The following is a 16,717-nucleotide window of genomic DNA, read 5'->3' as shown; positions in this document are numbered from 1 at the left end:
ATTAAGAATTAAGAAAACAAAAAATATAGTAGCTAACCCTACTTTTGATTTACAAGAGGGGAAAAAAATTCCCAAGTACACTTTGACTTTGACTACTCAGCATTTCATATTACACTTCACAATGGTACTTTCTTAAAAGCCTGTCCCACATAAAGACATTTTAAAAAGACTACAGATGCTGATGAAAAATAACTATGCTGCATTGGTATACCACAGAAGATATAAGTAGGAAAGCAAACTGTCAGGTAATTGTAGGGGTTAATTTTATTTCATACACTTTATATATGCTAGTATTCTTCTATATGTTTACTTTTATGGAGAGGAAATGCCATTAATACGAATTTAATTTCTTTAAATGCAGTTTATTTATCCTATGTCCGCAGGACGGCAGTCTGTGGGACTCAGCCAGCTCGAGCCCACCCGTCATAAGGCGACATTGCGCGTGCTCGTTTTTTTGTCTCAAACTAGCGCGAGGACGTCGTTCACCGGAAGCAAACTTTTAGAAGGTAAGTTGACGCGGAAAGTTTCAAATAGTGTTAACATTAAGTGAAACAATTTAACTTTACAGACCGCCAAATCAGTTTAGGTCTAAATGTGTGTCTCCTCATAAATGGCTAATTAGCTTTATTTTAAGAGAAGCTACGATGCTAACAACACAAGCCGTATGCTAGCTAACGGGCACCCGGCGCTGTCGTAACAACTAAACAGACTTCTTAGCTTCTGAGACAGTGTTAGCGGTGATCATAGCGCTATGCCCGTCTGTAATTTAGATGGCCCATTCGTCTTCATCACCCGAGCTTCCACCAATCGGCAACAACGTAGACAGTGTGGCGCTGAACAAGGATTTGGAGAGAATGATTGAAGAAGCTGAAACCTTATCAGGTATGCAGGTGTTTGTTGTAACTTTGAGTTAGATGGGTTTCAAGTGGCATGAGGGTACGTTAATATAAATGTCTGATAGCCCTTAACGCCGCCCCCTGCTTCTGTGGTTCACACCTGTAGTGCAGCTGACCTGGATGACGTATGACATGGTAGCGCTGCGGACCAGCCCCGAACTGGGAGAGTCTGTGCGCAAGTTAGAGGAAGCCTGTGTCAGATGTAGAGCTGCTGTCTGTGGAGAGACAGAGCAGGAGCCAGAGACGGAGACATGTCTGGAGGACTCAGTCTCGACCCAAAACGCATAAACACACATGGGATGTTTATTCAGTTCACACACTGCACTGAGATTTAACAGTTGCTAAATGGCTTTGTTATTATATTGCACTGACGTTAGTGTTGCAAGTGCATTGTGCTGTAAGTGGTGTTTTATAGCTTTGACTGTTTGCATTAAAACAAGGTGGTGTTGTTATATTTGACCAGATTAATGCCTGCAAAATACTCTGTGTATTTAGTGCGCTGTTGTTATGAATAAATGCATTAAAATTCAAAGGAGAATGTGTGCCGTTGGTTTTTATTAGCAGACTTTAATGTGTGGCACATCATTTTTCATTGCACTGATGTAATTCTCTGATTTAGTTGGAAAATATCTTCAATCTTAGTTTCAGATTTTTGGATTTTACTGTGTAAGTGGTGCATAATCATATTTGGCATAAAAGGTTTTGTTCCTGTGTAATTGTATCTCAGATGGAATACACAAAGAAATGTGCAGAACAAGCGGCCCCCACCCCCTGTATTGATCTGAGAGATGTACTGAGAGGGCTGGACTACTTGTCTAACTGCATGGATCAACTGGCAGGTATGTTTTGACTGTTTACCATCACCCACTCAATTTAGACCTCTAAAATGTCATGCAATTATACCAGTAAGATGACCTTGATGAATGATTTGCAAATATGCAAAGCACATGTTGAAACTGCTTTCACACATCTGCAATTTGATAGGCGAAAGTGGATTATTATACACCAGCTTAGAAATGCTTGTAGATGTCAGCCATCCAAATGTACGGGATGTCCGTCACATTGTGCTCTGATGACGATGGGTAGATAGGAGTAACTGAAAGGTTTAACACACATGGCCGTCCATTGAACCATCTGATGTCAGACATGATGTTGCAACCTCCATTTTTTTTGCCAGAGGGGACAGTTGTGGGCAAAGAGGCTGTCAGAGTAATCTGTTACTTGTCTCACTCGATTCTAACTGCCTGCTCACTCCAGTGATTAAAGCCTTGAAACACACATCTGAGGTTTGGTAACTGTAGAATTTTGATACTGTGACAGTTGATTCAATTATTGAACCTGTTACCTTCTAACTTTACTTTTTTCAGATTTTAGACCCTTAAAAAATTATCTTTAAGGAGGAAAGAAAAATCTTGCCAAAATGTTTTCCAACAATCTTGCTCATGTGGCTATTTTGTGGCTGCATCTTTTTAGTGTCATATAATTGAAATTTGAAATAAAATGTCTGTGTGCACATTTTTGGGATGCATAACATTCCTAACTGTCAGAGAAAACTAGATTGTTAAATGTTCTGTGTCATTTTTCCATCCAGGCTCTACTTGAGTTTCTAGTTGATGTAGACATGATATTGTGAAACTACTTTTTTTTTTTTTTTTTTGCAGTGCAAACCCAGCTGAGGCAGTGCGATTTGATCGTTTCCGTTGGCCACCCTGACAAGCTGGCGCTTCTCAAAATCCAGGAGGCAGCGAAGCAGCAGCCCCCAGCGTGACCTGAAACTAAAGATGTGAAGAGCAGAGGTAATGCTGTGTGTCTGGAATACATAGTTTAGCAAAATACTCTATACAAACCACCATTGTGAAAGTATTTTTTTCTCTCTCATGCTGTTTACCTAATTTATAACTGAGGGTTGCCAAAAAGGAATTATATAACATTCATGACATTTGTTCAGGTTAAAAAACAAAACAAAAACAAACGTCTGGTTCAAGCCACGTGTAATCTTGTGGACAAATTAGAATATACCCTTGGAGGCACGGGAACAGATGCTAACACCCACATTAAGCTTGGTGCTGGTCAGAATACCGCAGGGTGCTGCAGACAGCACTGTGGCCGCTCCTTAGAGTGCTGGTCTGTGGCATCAATGAGCAGCAACGGGATGTGTGTGTGATGGGTAATCATCTCCTTCACCCCAGGGAAACTCTACAACACACACAAAAGATGACAGGGACCTAATGACGCAGCGCAGCACAAGTCAGCATCAAACACTCCCGGAGGCGTGCTGCAAGATGTGAACGTTTCAGTTTAGTCTGTGCAAGAACACAAATTCTTACTTTCATTTTAACATTGTACACAACTGGTATCATTATTTTCACTATTACCTTGGTGTTGCTAATGCCATTGCCGAGGGAGTAGGAGTTTCCTTGGTTACGTATCTTAATGTTGTAAACCTTGCCTTGATTCAGTAGCATTAGGGTGTAGGGGTGTTCAGGCACGCCTCTTGAGCTGTCCCTCACTATAAATGCCCCATCCTTAAAAACAAAAAGACATCTAAGCTTTCCACGTCACTGGGGTCTTATAAAAGTTCAGTTTGTCTGCAGGGGTAGGAGATTTATGAGATACAGCATCTGACCTTGTTTAGCTCTCTAAGAGCAACTTCAGCTTGGTGTCTGGGTACCATACCTCTATACCATCTGGGATCCAAATCCTGCATGTGAAACATGTAAACAAGGTCTTGTTGTGACGAGAAATGTGTCAAACTTAATTTCACTTAATAACCTTAGTAGATAAAAAGGAGTTTGTAGAGTTCTCATAGAATACATTTAAGTGTTCCTGTTGTTATTTTGTACAAGATCACCATCTGCTGTTTGCTTTGTGAAAGTGCTCATGATGTGTAACTGACTGGCATCTGATTTACTGGTCTTTTGTCTTTGTCCCACCACTATGTATAGAGACAATATTTATTTAAAACTTTATTTTCACATTTTGTGGTGTTGTACTAAATTGTTCACCTTAGTTAGTTGTGGTGCCACAGGAGGAGCTGGAATGAGTTTACTCATCCTAGGAGGGACAGAGAAAAGGAAAAAAAGCAACTCTGTGTGAAAAAAAATAATAAAATAAACAAGAGCATTTTTTCAGCACGATCAACTTAATGTTGAAACATTTTTAACTACCTGTTGAAAACATCAGGAGGTTTAGGGGGTGTTTGTTGTGGGAGCTTGCCTGCAGATGTACCAGGAGCCTCAACAGCACTGCCCTCTTGTGGACATAATAAAATTTGTGAAATAGAAATGTTACATTGTGGTTGGAAATAGTTTACTGATGTAGCTGTACACTGCATGTAGTAATACACAGTTTATACTTAATGTTGGGGGGCCTTTCTGGGATGGTAAAGGTTGTTCAGGACTCTTGTTTCTGTCTATCAGGGGAATAGGCTGACCACCTAGAGTTAGACATGAGGAAACATACATAATTGTTAGATCATCGTGTGTATATATATATATATATATATATATATATATATATATATATATATATATATATATATATATATATATATATATATATATATATATAGTTTTTCTCCAGTACCTTTCTGACAGTCCTGAGTTTGAGCTGCTCTCAGGGGTCGGGGTGGCTTTGCAGGCAGCCTGTGATTACCTTTGCCTGCGTTTCCACTGTGGAGCTGCTCAGCTTCTTCTGGCTCAGTAAGAGCATTGATGTAGTCCTCCGATTTTTTCTGCTGGCCTAAACTTGCATAGTCATTCATGCTTTCGAGTTCCTGACCAAAAAAGTTATATTAACAGAAGATACCTGTTATTGAAATATGCTCTTTCAGATTTAATTAATAAAGAACGTACAGCTCTTTACTTACAGACTCATCAGTGCCCCAAAATGTGTCTTGCTGTTGAAAAACTGTAGAAAAACAGGACACTGTTATAAGGCGACTCTAATATTCAGCACATGAAATACCCTTTACCTTGTTTTGGAGACTTGTGAGATTTGAATCTGAACAAGAAATATGAAAGTTATGTGTTGGTTTTTGGTTTGTAATACATTTAGTTCAACAAATACACTAAAGTGAGTGTCCTTACTTGCGACTTAAGGACTTCTTTTGCTCTCCCTTATTGATGTCACTTTGGATCTTAGTAATGATTCTACAAAGATGCCACAAGTTTACCAAAACAGTGCAGTTCTCCCCTAATACATTTAGAGACAAGATATTTCCACCGTATTGTATGAGACAATGTAAAACGTGCTCTGATAAACTGTACCAAAGTTTACGCTCAGTTTAATAAAAACATTTTCAGTCAGACTCACGGGATATAGTGGCTGGGGAACACTTCCAGTTCAAACTCAGTCATGTTCTAGATGATATAGATTTGAATATTGTGAATATCCCATAAATTAAAATTAATTGTTATAAAATATGACCAGAGGATTATACACACTTACCATGAACTGTGCTCCAGTTATGTTGCCCTTCATCACTACTCTGTCACAACCTATTAACTTAAGCTGAGGAGATGTGAAGTGTTTGTGTATTGTATGATTAATTGCATTCAAGTAATTCTCTCTCCTAATACAACAAGCTATAAATGCCATGCTTACACCAATATACGGCGTAAAATTATGACAAGCAATAACATGACCAATAAATATTAAATAGAAAATGTTTACATGGGCATACACAGAACTAATAATATCCATCACAATAGAAACATCAAGCTGCTTTTTTTAAGACTCACCCTCCTTATGTAGTCACCTAGACTCTCTGGACTCCAGCCCATCACCTCTGTTTTAGAAGGAATAATGTACAGACTCATGCTTGTAAATATGTCATCCGAGCAGAAACACTGTCTTCGTTCCACTCGGCTGAACTTGAAGAAATGAAACTTTAGACTGGCATCTTAATATAAGCACACTTGTGGCATGTATGAGGAGGAGAAAAACAAGCTTTTGGTGGTTATAAGGAGCTATTATTAGAGCATGCTGACTGTTTTTGTCTGTATGCAGCTGCTGCTGAGTTCCTGTCTCACTATCACAGGTAGAGTAGTTGTGGTGAGGCTTTTTCAGTCATACCATGTGAAATGGAAATATTGTAGAGTATTTTAAATGCGGTTAGATTTAAATAAACTGTGTTCGTCAAGTCATAGCAACAGTTTATTTTAAGTGTGTTGTACATGTAGAATAAAAACGGCTGCTTAGACATAGTGTTATGTTGCTATGAGATTTTTATTCTGTGACACATTGGTCGTGGTCAGCTGCAGCCCTGTCCTGTGTCGGGCTTCTTGGTATCTCGCACCCAGGTGATAGAGGAGGGCGGCAGGGAAAAGAGGTGATCAATCATCCTCTGATCCTTAGACCTCCAAGGCTGTCTGGGTGAATACATGAGTTTCCCTGGGGGGTCCTTGTGGGAGATCACACCCCCTCTCCTGTTTTCCTCCTCTTGTCCTAATTAGGAAATAGATCCACCCTCTGCCCCCCAAGACATAATACTGCCGGTGTGGATGTAGCAGGAAATGCCTTATAATTGATATAAAGCAAGTGATGCACCAATTATCTTCATATTGTAAGATGAAGAGATGGTCCTCTCCTGGGAAATATAATGACACTTTGATGACAAAGGTTGATTAGCATCAGACTGAAGCCCCTCACATGTAGAGCATCAGGATCCTATGCTGCCAATATGGAACCAGTAATGCACTCAGTGGAAGGCAGAGATAAGGGGCGGATCGGTGTCGGCCTCCAGTGGGGTTAAACCTTCATTAACACCCAGCAGGACAGCATGGGAAATACAGAACGCTCCCAGAGGTAAACATGCAAATGGGAAAGATTGTTTTGGATCTGTGAGAGTGTTATCATAGTTGGAAAGGTTGTTTGGTGTGATGCTTTTCCAGTGGCAGTGGCAGGACCTCGTTTTGTCCTGAGGAGGAATATCAACAAAAGCTCATTATTTTGTGGAGTTGTGTAACCATTAAGTTAAGTCTCAGTGTTTTTGCGTTTGTCTGGGTGGTTAAATGAGTTTTCTAACAACCAGCATATTACTTCAATATCATGTCTACAGTATATCAACAGGGTATGGTAACTTATGCAATTTCCCCAGGTGTCTCTATTTACATTCTCTGGGTCAGTTAAGCCTTTTAACCAACCTTGTTTCTGTTATAGTCTCAACCCCTTAGCCCCCCTTCAGGCATGGACCCCCTGAAGAAGGTAATATCCATGCCATCACTCATTTGAGACGGCGGCAGATTTATGACACATCCAGCTGAGAGGAAGATTTTTGGAGATACAGGGGGTAGAGGACAGAAGGAAGCAAATGAATGGCTCCTTTTAGACACAGATAGGCCAGTGGGCGGAGTTAAACTCCTCTAAGGCCTAATTACTTGCAAATGATAAGATTAGAAATTAACTAGGTGTCATGGTGGAATGTGAGTCATGCTTATTTATGCCTGTCTCCACACATTTACAGTGGAATAACTGGATCTCACTTTAGCCCACTTTGCTGAGAAAAAAAAACTAGTTGGAATTCCTCCATTTCCCCCTTTTCTTTGATGTATTGTGATTCAAGAATGGCAGTGGTGCCCCTGGATTACCAAGCCAAATTCCTTCTGACTTGTAGCAGCAAATACTTGCCTAATTTGTCTTTCAAAGCCTCTCTTCCCTTTGAATGAAATCAATACACACTGACATCAAAGTAATAGTGGATCAACACCTTGGTTAGGTGTGAGCTGCACCATGTTATCCATGTAATCCTCTGTTAAGTGTATTCCCCTATTCTTATTCTAGCCTGCGTACTCTGTCACAGAATGGTGCTGTCCTGGGATTATCAGATAATGAAAGTTCTCCAGACAAGAATCGGATGATATTTTTGTATCTTTTATTTTGAACAAAACAAGGCACAATATTCATAAATAGACACTTGAGTATTTATGTAATGAGACATAAAAACGTGAATTAAAAGTGCAAACATATAAACCAATAACATACTGAATGATGATGAACTTATTTCTTTTCATTTGGGTCCCCGGTATCTGCGTCTGAACCCGTAGCTGTCCCCAGCTTCCCTCCTGGCGCATACATGTTTGACTATAACCTGAGAGCAGTCCTCACAGTTCACCTTGCAGCACCAGTGGAACTTGCAGTTGCAGCTGCTCATCACCTCCGTGCGCCTCTCCTCTATTTTCAGGCCGCATTCGTGACACAGCCTGCGGCAGCTCCTTCTCTCCCACTGAGTTAATCCCTCTCCGTGTTGTAGACATTCCCGACCCTCGGTGCCGTACAGCCCCAGGCTGCTGTTTTTCCTGCAAAAGTCCGGAGAGTCCTCCAGGTAGATGAGCTCTGCCTGAGAGATGCTGCTGAACGAATCCACAATGGCGCCTCGGTTGTCCGCGCTGTTTCCAGCCCTCATGCGCTTTTTGTCAATGTCCAATTTCTGCGCTTGAGTGTACTTTATCTTTAAGTAATTGCCGATCTCTCTGAAGTCGGACAGCTGAGTCCAACAGGTTTGGACGCTGCAGCTCTCAGACATGCCGTGGCATCTGCATATGCGCTTCATTGTTGCCTTCACGGCCTGTCGTAAAACATGGACAATGAACTGTTAATGACTTAAAACGGATTATTGCACGTATATTATATGCGTATAATTTGAAAATGACTTACCAGCCGCCCAGCCGCGTTGTTGTGCAAGTCGACAGCCGCCCTGGAGTCCTGGCCGGTCTCCTGCGCGTCCACGTACTGTTTGGAAATCCTTTCACCGAAATCCACGTTATCGCTGCAGCCACCCCATAACCAGCCCTGACCACCTACACACAAAACACCACGTTAAACACTCTAATCTGCAACTTTGCATAAAACCAAAATACGTTTTAGGTTACTAACTAACCCCGACCTGTTTTACATAGTATTCTAGATAATTACATCAGCGGATCTTACCTATGTTTCCATTCTTTGAAACATCGCAGCCACAATCGTCAAGGTCGCCCAAACTGCAGTTCCTTGTCAAAGTGTACATGACCCCCGCAGCACTGATGGCATGGACGAAAGATGTCTCTCTGGTGGCTAAACGAGAATCATAAGAAAACATCTTTATAGCATATATTACACAGATTGTGAATGGATGCATATTAATGGTCTCATACTGTCATTTTACGTTCCACTGTGGGTAATTAATTTATTAGTTATTTTTTAAATATATATAGATTTAAACATATTTCGTTATTGTTTACAGGACTGGCCTGACCTACCTCTCCTCAGTCCTTTCATTTGGGTTGCGCTGTCAGGACAGTTCCATCTATCCCACGCAAACTGGTGCTTGCACTCCTCAATCCCACTCTGAGCGCCCACCTGCACGCTCCTTGCATAGGTGAGATAAGCCTGCACATGAGGGAGTGACGGTCTCAATTTGTCAGCTGCATTTTTGAAGTTATCTTCCACATTTCAGTGTTATTAAAGAAATAATAAATGGGTATGTTTTTTTAATTTACCTTTGGTCCTGTCATAAGAAGGTTGCTTGCCACCCTGAGGAAAGGAAGAATGCAGAATTTGGTCATTCTGGTTTGAGTCTACACACACACACACACACACACACATAATGCAACAACCATACAGACAGTTTGTTCTTACCAAGCATGTCCCAGGTAAACTTTGCAAAGAAGAAACAGAAGCCAGGATTGTGATTGCATCATTTTCTTCTTCACTGTCAGAGTTCTAGGAATTTTTACTGAGTGTGTTGCAACTTTCTCCTTTATTTGAATGAGGGACAAATGGAAGTCTTGTTCTTTGTTCGGAGGCCCAAGTAAGCTGATTGGATGACTGGTTCAGGAAACGCCTTTATTCGCACTTCAAAGGGTTGCATTAAGCGGTAGTTTATTTTCTACCCCATGGCGATGTGACACAAGGGTAGCAATACACAAATAACAACCTGAATTTTAATTTGACAAACCAGATTGAGTCGTGAATATTATAGAAAAATATTTATTAAAATTTAAACATAAAATATAAAACACATCTCAGACACAAGAATGGCCTATCCCCTAATCTCCCAACACAAATGAGTTGGAGGGTTTGGTCCTTAAAAACTATACAGAATCCAGGAAGAAGAAAAAGTGCATTAAGAGGCTTTGGTTAAAGTGATATATGAGACTAGCATTACTGTAATGCAGGATGATTGCTGAAATTCATTGTGTAATATTGATGAATAGTGATGGAAATGCAGAGTCCATAGTTTATGCAATAAATGGCGGTCAGTGTCTGCGCGCATGGTGCCTGCGCTTGGTTTTATTATGCGGTTTCCTTCCTCCTTTGCGCGCACAATAATACTTAGTGACGACTTGGGTGCACTTTTCACATTTGACTGTGCAGCACCAGTGGAACTTGCAGTTGCAGCTGCTGACAACTTCAATGCGTTTCTCCACCACTCTGAGGCCGCAATCATAGCACAACCTGCGGCAGCTCTTTCTCTCCCACTGGGACATGTTCTTGTCACCCTTCAGGCACTCCCGGCCCTCTGTGCCCTGCAGTCCCATACTCAGATTCTTGACACAGTAATTTGGAGAATCCTCCAAATAAATGAGCTCCGTTCTGGCGATGCTTCGAAATGTGTGAGCAATGGCTCCTCTGTTGTCTGCGCTGTTCCCAGCCCTGGCTGGCTTCTTGTCCATCTCCAGTTTCTTCGCTTGTTCGTGTTTCATTTTAAGGTAGTTGCCCACCTCTCTGAAGTCAGCCAGCTGCATCCAGCAGGTTTGGATGCTGCAACTTCCCGATACTCCGTGACACTTGCAGGCTCTCCTCATAGTAGCTTTGATTGCCTGCCAAAGACATGTTGAAAATTTAGTCATCAGTTACGCACAGCCTTAAGCGTAATTGCTCTATAACATATCTTTTACACTGGCTTGAAAAATGTGCGCGATGCCAACCGTAATAGAATATCATCTTACCAATCGGCCTGCCTCATTGTTATGCAGGTTGACTGCTGCGCGTGAATCATGCCCATCTTCCAGCGCGTCCACAAACTGTTTGGAGATCTTCTCGCCAAAAGCCACATTATCACTGCAGCCTCCCCAAATCCATCCTCTTCCTCCTGACAAGTTAAAACACGTCATATTATTATATTTAAGAAGCCGATTTCGGATAGTTAAATCATACAGTAGATAGAATAACCATAAGAGTAAATGTGTACCTGTCTGCCCAATTCTGGAGTCATCGCAGCCGCAGTTGTCAAAGTCCCCCATACTACAGTTCTTGGTGAGCGTGTACATCACTCCGGCCGCGCTGATCGCATGAACAAGTGATGTCTCCCTTGTAGCTACAATAAGTAACAAATAAAACAAACACAATGTTTTACTTTACTATCAAGGTTGGTTTAATTTGACCTCATGGCAGCGGTGAAACACCGTGCGTAAACGGCTCTTTGCGCGCAGCAAAAGTTGACAGGTGGACGCACCAGCACTGCTGCCGTCTGCCATAAATGTGATATAATAATGTGCACCATTTAAGAGTTCTCTTCTTACCACTTCGAATGCCGTTATGTGTGGATAACTGAAGCGTGCTCTCTGGACAGTTCCACTTTTCCCAGGCGAACTGGTGCTTACACTCTTGTATTCCTCTCTGTGCGCCCACCTGCACACTGCTGGCATAGGTCAGAAATGCCTAGGGAGGGAAAGAAAAGCGTTATTTGTTGTTGCATTTAACTTGGAAAGCCAATATTTTTTTGTTTTGTTTTAAAAATCAAGTATTGTATTTGATTCGGGTGCCTCAGAGGAAGCTTTACGCACATCATATTCCTATATAAAAGCAAAAAATATCTATTTACCTTTGGTCCAGTCATGAGGAAATTATTCACCGTCCTGTGGAGAGAGAAAACAAGACATTCACGTTAGTCCAATGTCCTCAGACCAAACGCAAAAATGCCACTTTGTAGTATTTTTTAATAAATGTCTCCAAAATTAAGTGCATACCAAGCGAGTGCCACTTCAAAATGACAGCACATGGCCAGAACCATGGCTGTAAGGAGATTTAATGGTCCCATAGCAGCTTTATTCCAAGCAACGTCTGTGTCGTAATCCAGATGTGAGTGCCAAGATGCGAGAATGCAACTGATCTGTTGTCCCTCTCCACGCGGATGATATTTATATGGTCTTGCCCCTTTGATTGACAGATTTGTCTCGAAGGTAACGTTTCACTGTGAAAAAGCGTCAACAAGGACTTTAATTGCCGCGTCCAATAGACAAATAGGAGCCGTCGGTGCATAAGTGCACTTCAAAGAAGTGACGCAGACAGTTAAACAGCCCCTCATTCATTCACCTGTTGTTCCCAGGCTTGAATCCTTGTATAATTTTCCCACGAAGTAAAGCATAAGCATAATTTAAATCAGTATATATGTCAGTCCATATGCACATTATACAATAATTTCATAGGTGAGAATATTAAACCAATAAGACAAATAGTGCGCACAGAGATGCAGGCCTGAGGCCATTGTGTAGTTGCTCCACAGAAGGCCTATACACAGACCCTTCCCATCTTGGCCAACCCAAATTATATTGTATAGCATTTATAATTTTATATTCTATCTTGCATTACAGAAATGCAGCACTGTATGTTTGCGTGAGGCTCCCTGCGTTGATAAAACTTTTGGGAAATGGCACCAGTGTCCCAGGGGGACAGACACGGCGACTACAAAGCTCTCCTCGGGAGAGGCGCTACATAGTCATGTAAATACTGCCTCACACGTCGGCGAAATTGGCATCGTCATGATAATAGGATAATATGTTTCCCTAGGAAACAACTTGGCGTGAAAACGGTCTGGAATTTACAAGAACATAAACACACAGAAGCTTTAATGTATTAACTTTTAAAATGCTGTTTTATATGCTCAGTCAGGGTTGATTTAGTTAAAAGTTTAGGTTTGACATTTTAGTCCTTTGCTGATTATCTTTCTTGATAACTCCGCATAATCATTGTCATCAACAGTCATCATGCCAGTTTCTGTCATTTCATACTTTTTCCTGTAATTTGATGTGAGAGAAGTTACCACGTTAGTGATTAACATTACCGTTTTTAAATTAAATAGCTTACACTTGTCAAATCCCCTTTAAGCCACTCAAAATCCCTTAAGACAACAATTCACTCAGCGCGCCGGACAATAGGCGGACGGCTGGGCGAGGTCCTCTACACAATAGCGGAGAGGTGAAGGTGAGGATAATCCCTCCTAATTAGATATCACCCACATTCATTTTTGCGGTATGACTGAAACCTAGAGCCCCTTGACACCCGGTTGAGGATAATACAAGGGCGATTATAATCAATCTGGGATTCCTCATAATTTGTGCGTAAACTGGAGGCTCCCCTAACGATTTTGATGGGTTACTAACGGCAAACAATAGCAGCCTGTTTTACTAGGTGTGAGCCTAGATGAGTGCGTGATGGGCCCGTCATAAACATCGAAACTGTCAAGAAAATAATCACGTGGGTTTAGTGGCTTTTTGGATACATTTGTTTACTTATTATTTTCATGGGTTTTCATAGGTCACCTGTCCAATGAGCGGTTAGGCCTTAATATAATATTTCTAATAACGAAATGCAACAACCAATGCATCCTTGATATTTTTTAAATTGATTGATTTATTTATTTTTGCATATTTAGGTGGTAAATTTTTATTCTATAGCTGAAAATCCGCTTTAATGACGTTGTTCTAAAAGACACATCGGACACATTAAGCCGTCCAGTGAGGACTGATGGATGGATGCAGTGTAAGGTGAGAGAAATAGAGCAATAAAGGATCAGGAGGTGACAGGTTTGACAGGCCAAGGAGGGGGTGACAGGACTGGTGACGCCAGTCTGCGACACCAGGCAGGCGTGAAATACGGGCTATAAATCACTGTTATACAGTAGGTGACTGATGTTTAATTCAATAGCCTCATAGGTTGTTATTAATAAATACCATATGTGAGATGAATCTTATTGTCTTCTAATTGTTGAATAATTATTTATTTAATACGTTATGATTCTTCTCTTTAGTCTTTATTAACATTGGTTAATATATTTTTGTATATTTTCCTGACAGGTTTGACATCTTCATCCTCCCTTGTATCCACATTTCTGAGTCAGCATAAACTGAACTTCATGAAGATGTGTGTTTTTTCCCTGGTACTACTATCCAGTACCCAATAACACATGTTCACTTGTTCATCTGCCTACATTTTTGTAAACTCCTTTAACACCTATTTCAGAGCTTTTGCCTTCCTGCTCTGTGCAGCATTGCAAACAATATGTCATTTATGTCTTGTTTACTTATTTGATGCTGTGGGAAAGCAGCTTTTTCTGCTTGTATCAGTGAAGGAGGTCACCATCAGACTGACTCCTTGGTCCAGAATACTTTGGGTAGCACCTTTCAAAGTTGGCCTTCTGTGTCTCAGTAGTTACTTTGCGTGTTTGGATTTGTGATGAGCTTATTTTCATGTTTATATAATTGAGGCAAGAATATACAAGACTGACTGGTTCCATGTCTTCACATTTATTTCATAAAGAAAAGTAAAAAGTTATTAAGAAAACATCCCACATGACTAGACTTTGATTGCTCCCATGTCTATAGACAACTCCCCACCTCCCCGTAGCCTGGATGCCTGCCTCTCCCTCTCTCTCTTTCTCTCTCTCCCAGTGCTACCCCTCAGTTTGGCAAAATTGGCGACATGTTAGCTATGAGCTAACAGTCCAAGACAGGCACCCAGGCTGAAATTTTCAGAGCGGTAATGGAGGCCCCATGTGAGGATGCCATGTACCCTTATAGCACCCCAGGGAGCTCAAGAGCACCCATTTCTGAAGACATTGTAAGAGATTGAAATACTGTGATAATGAAAAGAAAGTGCTTTTTGCTGTGGCATCTCAGCTTCTTTTCTTCTTGTGCTCAAGTCAGGGTGTGGCATCGCCTTTCCTCTCTTGCTCAATTGCTGTAAAAGAGGAGAAGAACATACAGTTGGCAAGCTTGTGTTTGGTGAATACTTTAGAGGAAGATGCTTTTTATTTGCTGCATATCAATGATGCGCTGATGCTGCAGCAATTTGTTTGGGTTGTTCTTCTTGCTGAGCATGTGCTCTTTTGACAGCAGTACTGAAAGAGATGAGTAGCTGCTGACGGGGAAAAAAATGATGCATGGGGATCAAGGCTTTATGAATTCAACTCTGTTCAGTACCATACTCAGGGGACACTCACTCTCTTTGGTGGGCAGAGGGTTTTTCTCTTTTGTCTCCGTCTTCTTCAGCTTTGTCTTGTCAAAACGGGCGATCTCAGTCATGTCAGGCTTGTCAGACATTTTGGCTGGAAAGATAAAGATATCTGAGCCAGCAGGTTTGACCTTCCTATTCGAGCGTCATATTTATAATGCAGCATATCAGAATTGACAAAAAAAAAAATCAAACTAGTGGTTTGATAAGTGATCATGAGGGCTGTCAAATGCCTTTATAGCTTTGTCTGATATGTACATAATCTGTTACCATCCTGCATACATTAAGGGAGTGGCTACAGACATGTGCAGCCTCATGGATGCCTGTGAGTGGTGGTGTGCTCCCACACGTGCTCTGTCTGTGTATTCGTTTCCCTGAAATGCCTACATGTAGCTAACATGTGGCTATTTTTACCCCCACTGTCTGTCATTTCCTTTGTCTCTACTTTTTTCGTTTTGAGGCTCGAGTCTTTGTTCTCTCCTTGTGCATCGTCTCTCTCTCTCTCTCTCTCTGCATCCACCCCTGCAGCCTTGTGGATGTAGGCACTGCTCCACAGACTCCACTGCAGTCATATCTCTAACCTAGCCTCAAGTCTGACTAATCTGTCTTGCACAGTCTGGCCCAGTCATGCCTGTTTGAGCCGGTGCTCTGTCAGAGACTGCTGTGAAAATCTGACAAGCCCACAAGCCTGCAGCCAGTCATTTGCAAACCAAGTTACTGTAAGATTATTCTCGCTAGTGTGAATTTGAATAGGGCCAAACAGAATCAGTTTTGACATAGAAATAGACCTGCCAGGCACATGGCCAGAATTTAAAATGCAGTCTTTTTTCCTCGACTACCCTTTGCTAGAAATGGTATCCACCCCTGACAAGCATTGATGTTAAAATCATCACTCACAATCACTTATCAGTAAAGCTATTATTTTTAAACATTTGCTCTTTATTGCCACCACCATCCTCAGCATCGTTCTTTTCACATCCTTTCACTGCTGCCATCAGCAGCACGCTTCTGCCCATCCAGCCACACCCCAAATCCTTTGTTTGAGTCCCAGTAAAATGCACACAGACACACACAGAAATGAAGAACACACTAAAGGAGAGATGAGTTGTTCTTACCGGTGTTCCACACAGCAGTGGGCTAAGATCCACCGGCGGGGAGAGAGAGTGTGTGGGTGAGGAAGGATAGAGACAACAGAGATGGAGGAAGGAGAGCGATACGGAAGCTGAGTGAATCTGCCGGTGTGTGCACGCCTGCCTGCATCCAGGGTGTGGGTATAAGAGGAAGGGAGGGGGAGGGAGAGAGAGATGGTGGAGAGAGAGAGAGTGACTGAGAGCTTGGTCAGCCTTCCTTTCTGTCATCTATATTAATGTTCTCTAGAGGGAAATACTCTAGAGGGGAGCACCCACGGATAGGAAGCAGCTGTTCTGTGGAGGTCGTCACATTGATTATGATTAATTATTCCGATAATACATTGTGTGTATTATAGAAATACACACTCAAAATACACACACTAGAAATACATACTTCAAATGACGTATACGCATGAGATACTGGTAGGAGGATATAGCTCATCATAATTTCCTCTTAGAAATGATATTCCTTTTTTA

The 16,717-nt window shown here is 41.5% G+C and overlaps 5 protein-coding genes across 5 annotated transcripts; 1 reads left to right on the top strand and 4 right to left on the bottom strand.

Annotated features, from left to right (window-relative positions):
* Positions 1 to 456: 456 nt before the first annotated feature.
* Positions 457 to 1,226, top strand: syce3 (synaptonemal complex central element protein 3). The gene is made up of 3 exons (XM_028416754.1): positions 457 to 506; positions 771 to 882; positions 1,003 to 1,226. The coding sequence occupies exons 2-3, from the start codon at positions 771 to 773 to the stop codon at positions 1,182 to 1,184; spliced, it is 294 nt and encodes a 97-aa protein (XP_028272555.1). The 5' UTR covers positions 457 to 506; the 3' UTR covers positions 1,185 to 1,226.
* A 1,740-nt stretch (positions 1,227 to 2,966) lies between these two features.
* lcp2b (lymphocyte cytosolic protein 2b) lies at positions 2,967 to 5,760 on the bottom strand. The gene is made up of 13 exons (XM_028416927.1): positions 5,639 to 5,760; positions 5,346 to 5,408; positions 5,211 to 5,257; positions 4,985 to 5,047; positions 4,870 to 4,898; positions 4,765 to 4,805; positions 4,482 to 4,671; positions 4,252 to 4,332; positions 4,064 to 4,148; positions 3,902 to 3,950; positions 3,523 to 3,597; positions 3,272 to 3,421; positions 2,967 to 3,092 (listed from the first exon to the last, which is right to left on the bottom strand). Exons 1-13 carry the CDS (start codon positions 5,714 to 5,716, stop codon positions 2,967 to 2,969), a joined length of 1,077 nt encoding a protein of 358 aa, XP_028272728.1. The 5' UTR covers positions 5,717 to 5,760.
* Positions 5,761 to 7,905: 2,145 nt separating this feature from the next.
* Positions 7,906 to 9,403, bottom strand: LOC114442739 (protein Wnt-8a-like). Its single transcript, XM_028416527.1, has 5 exons — positions 9,377 to 9,403; positions 9,137 to 9,266; positions 8,826 to 8,951; positions 8,553 to 8,695; positions 7,906 to 8,463 (listed from the first exon to the last, which is right to left on the bottom strand). Exons 1-5 carry the CDS (start codon positions 9,389 to 9,391, stop codon positions 7,906 to 7,908), a joined length of 972 nt encoding a protein of 323 aa, XP_028272328.1. The 5' UTR covers positions 9,392 to 9,403.
* A 732-nt stretch (positions 9,404 to 10,135) lies between these two features.
* LOC114442714 (protein Wnt-8a-like) lies at positions 10,136 to 11,919 on the bottom strand. Its single transcript, XM_028416489.1, has 6 exons — positions 11,849 to 11,919; positions 11,704 to 11,737; positions 11,402 to 11,540; positions 11,071 to 11,196; positions 10,829 to 10,971; positions 10,136 to 10,699 (listed from the first exon to the last, which is right to left on the bottom strand). Exons 1-6 carry the CDS (start codon positions 11,917 to 11,919, stop codon positions 10,136 to 10,138), a joined length of 1,077 nt encoding a protein of 358 aa, XP_028272290.1.
* A 2,462-nt stretch (positions 11,920 to 14,381) lies between these two features.
* On the bottom strand, positions 14,382 to 16,438 carry tmsb2 (thymosin beta 2). The gene is made up of 3 exons (XM_028416394.1): positions 16,226 to 16,438; positions 15,100 to 15,204; positions 14,382 to 14,837 (listed from the first exon to the last, which is right to left on the bottom strand). Exons 2-3 carry the CDS (start codon positions 15,197 to 15,199, stop codon positions 14,800 to 14,802), a joined length of 138 nt encoding a protein of 45 aa, XP_028272195.1. The 5' UTR covers positions 15,200 to 15,204; positions 16,226 to 16,438; the 3' UTR covers positions 14,382 to 14,799.
* Between the last annotated feature and the right edge of the window lie 279 nt (positions 16,439 to 16,717).

Source organism: Parambassis ranga, chromosome 10 (assembly GCF_900634625.1).
Source record: "Parambassis ranga chromosome 10, fParRan2.1, whole genome shotgun sequence".
Classification (NCBI taxonomy): Eukaryota; Metazoa; Chordata; class Actinopteri; family Ambassidae; genus Parambassis; species Parambassis ranga.
This window is presented reverse-complemented; position numbering and strand designations above follow the sequence as displayed.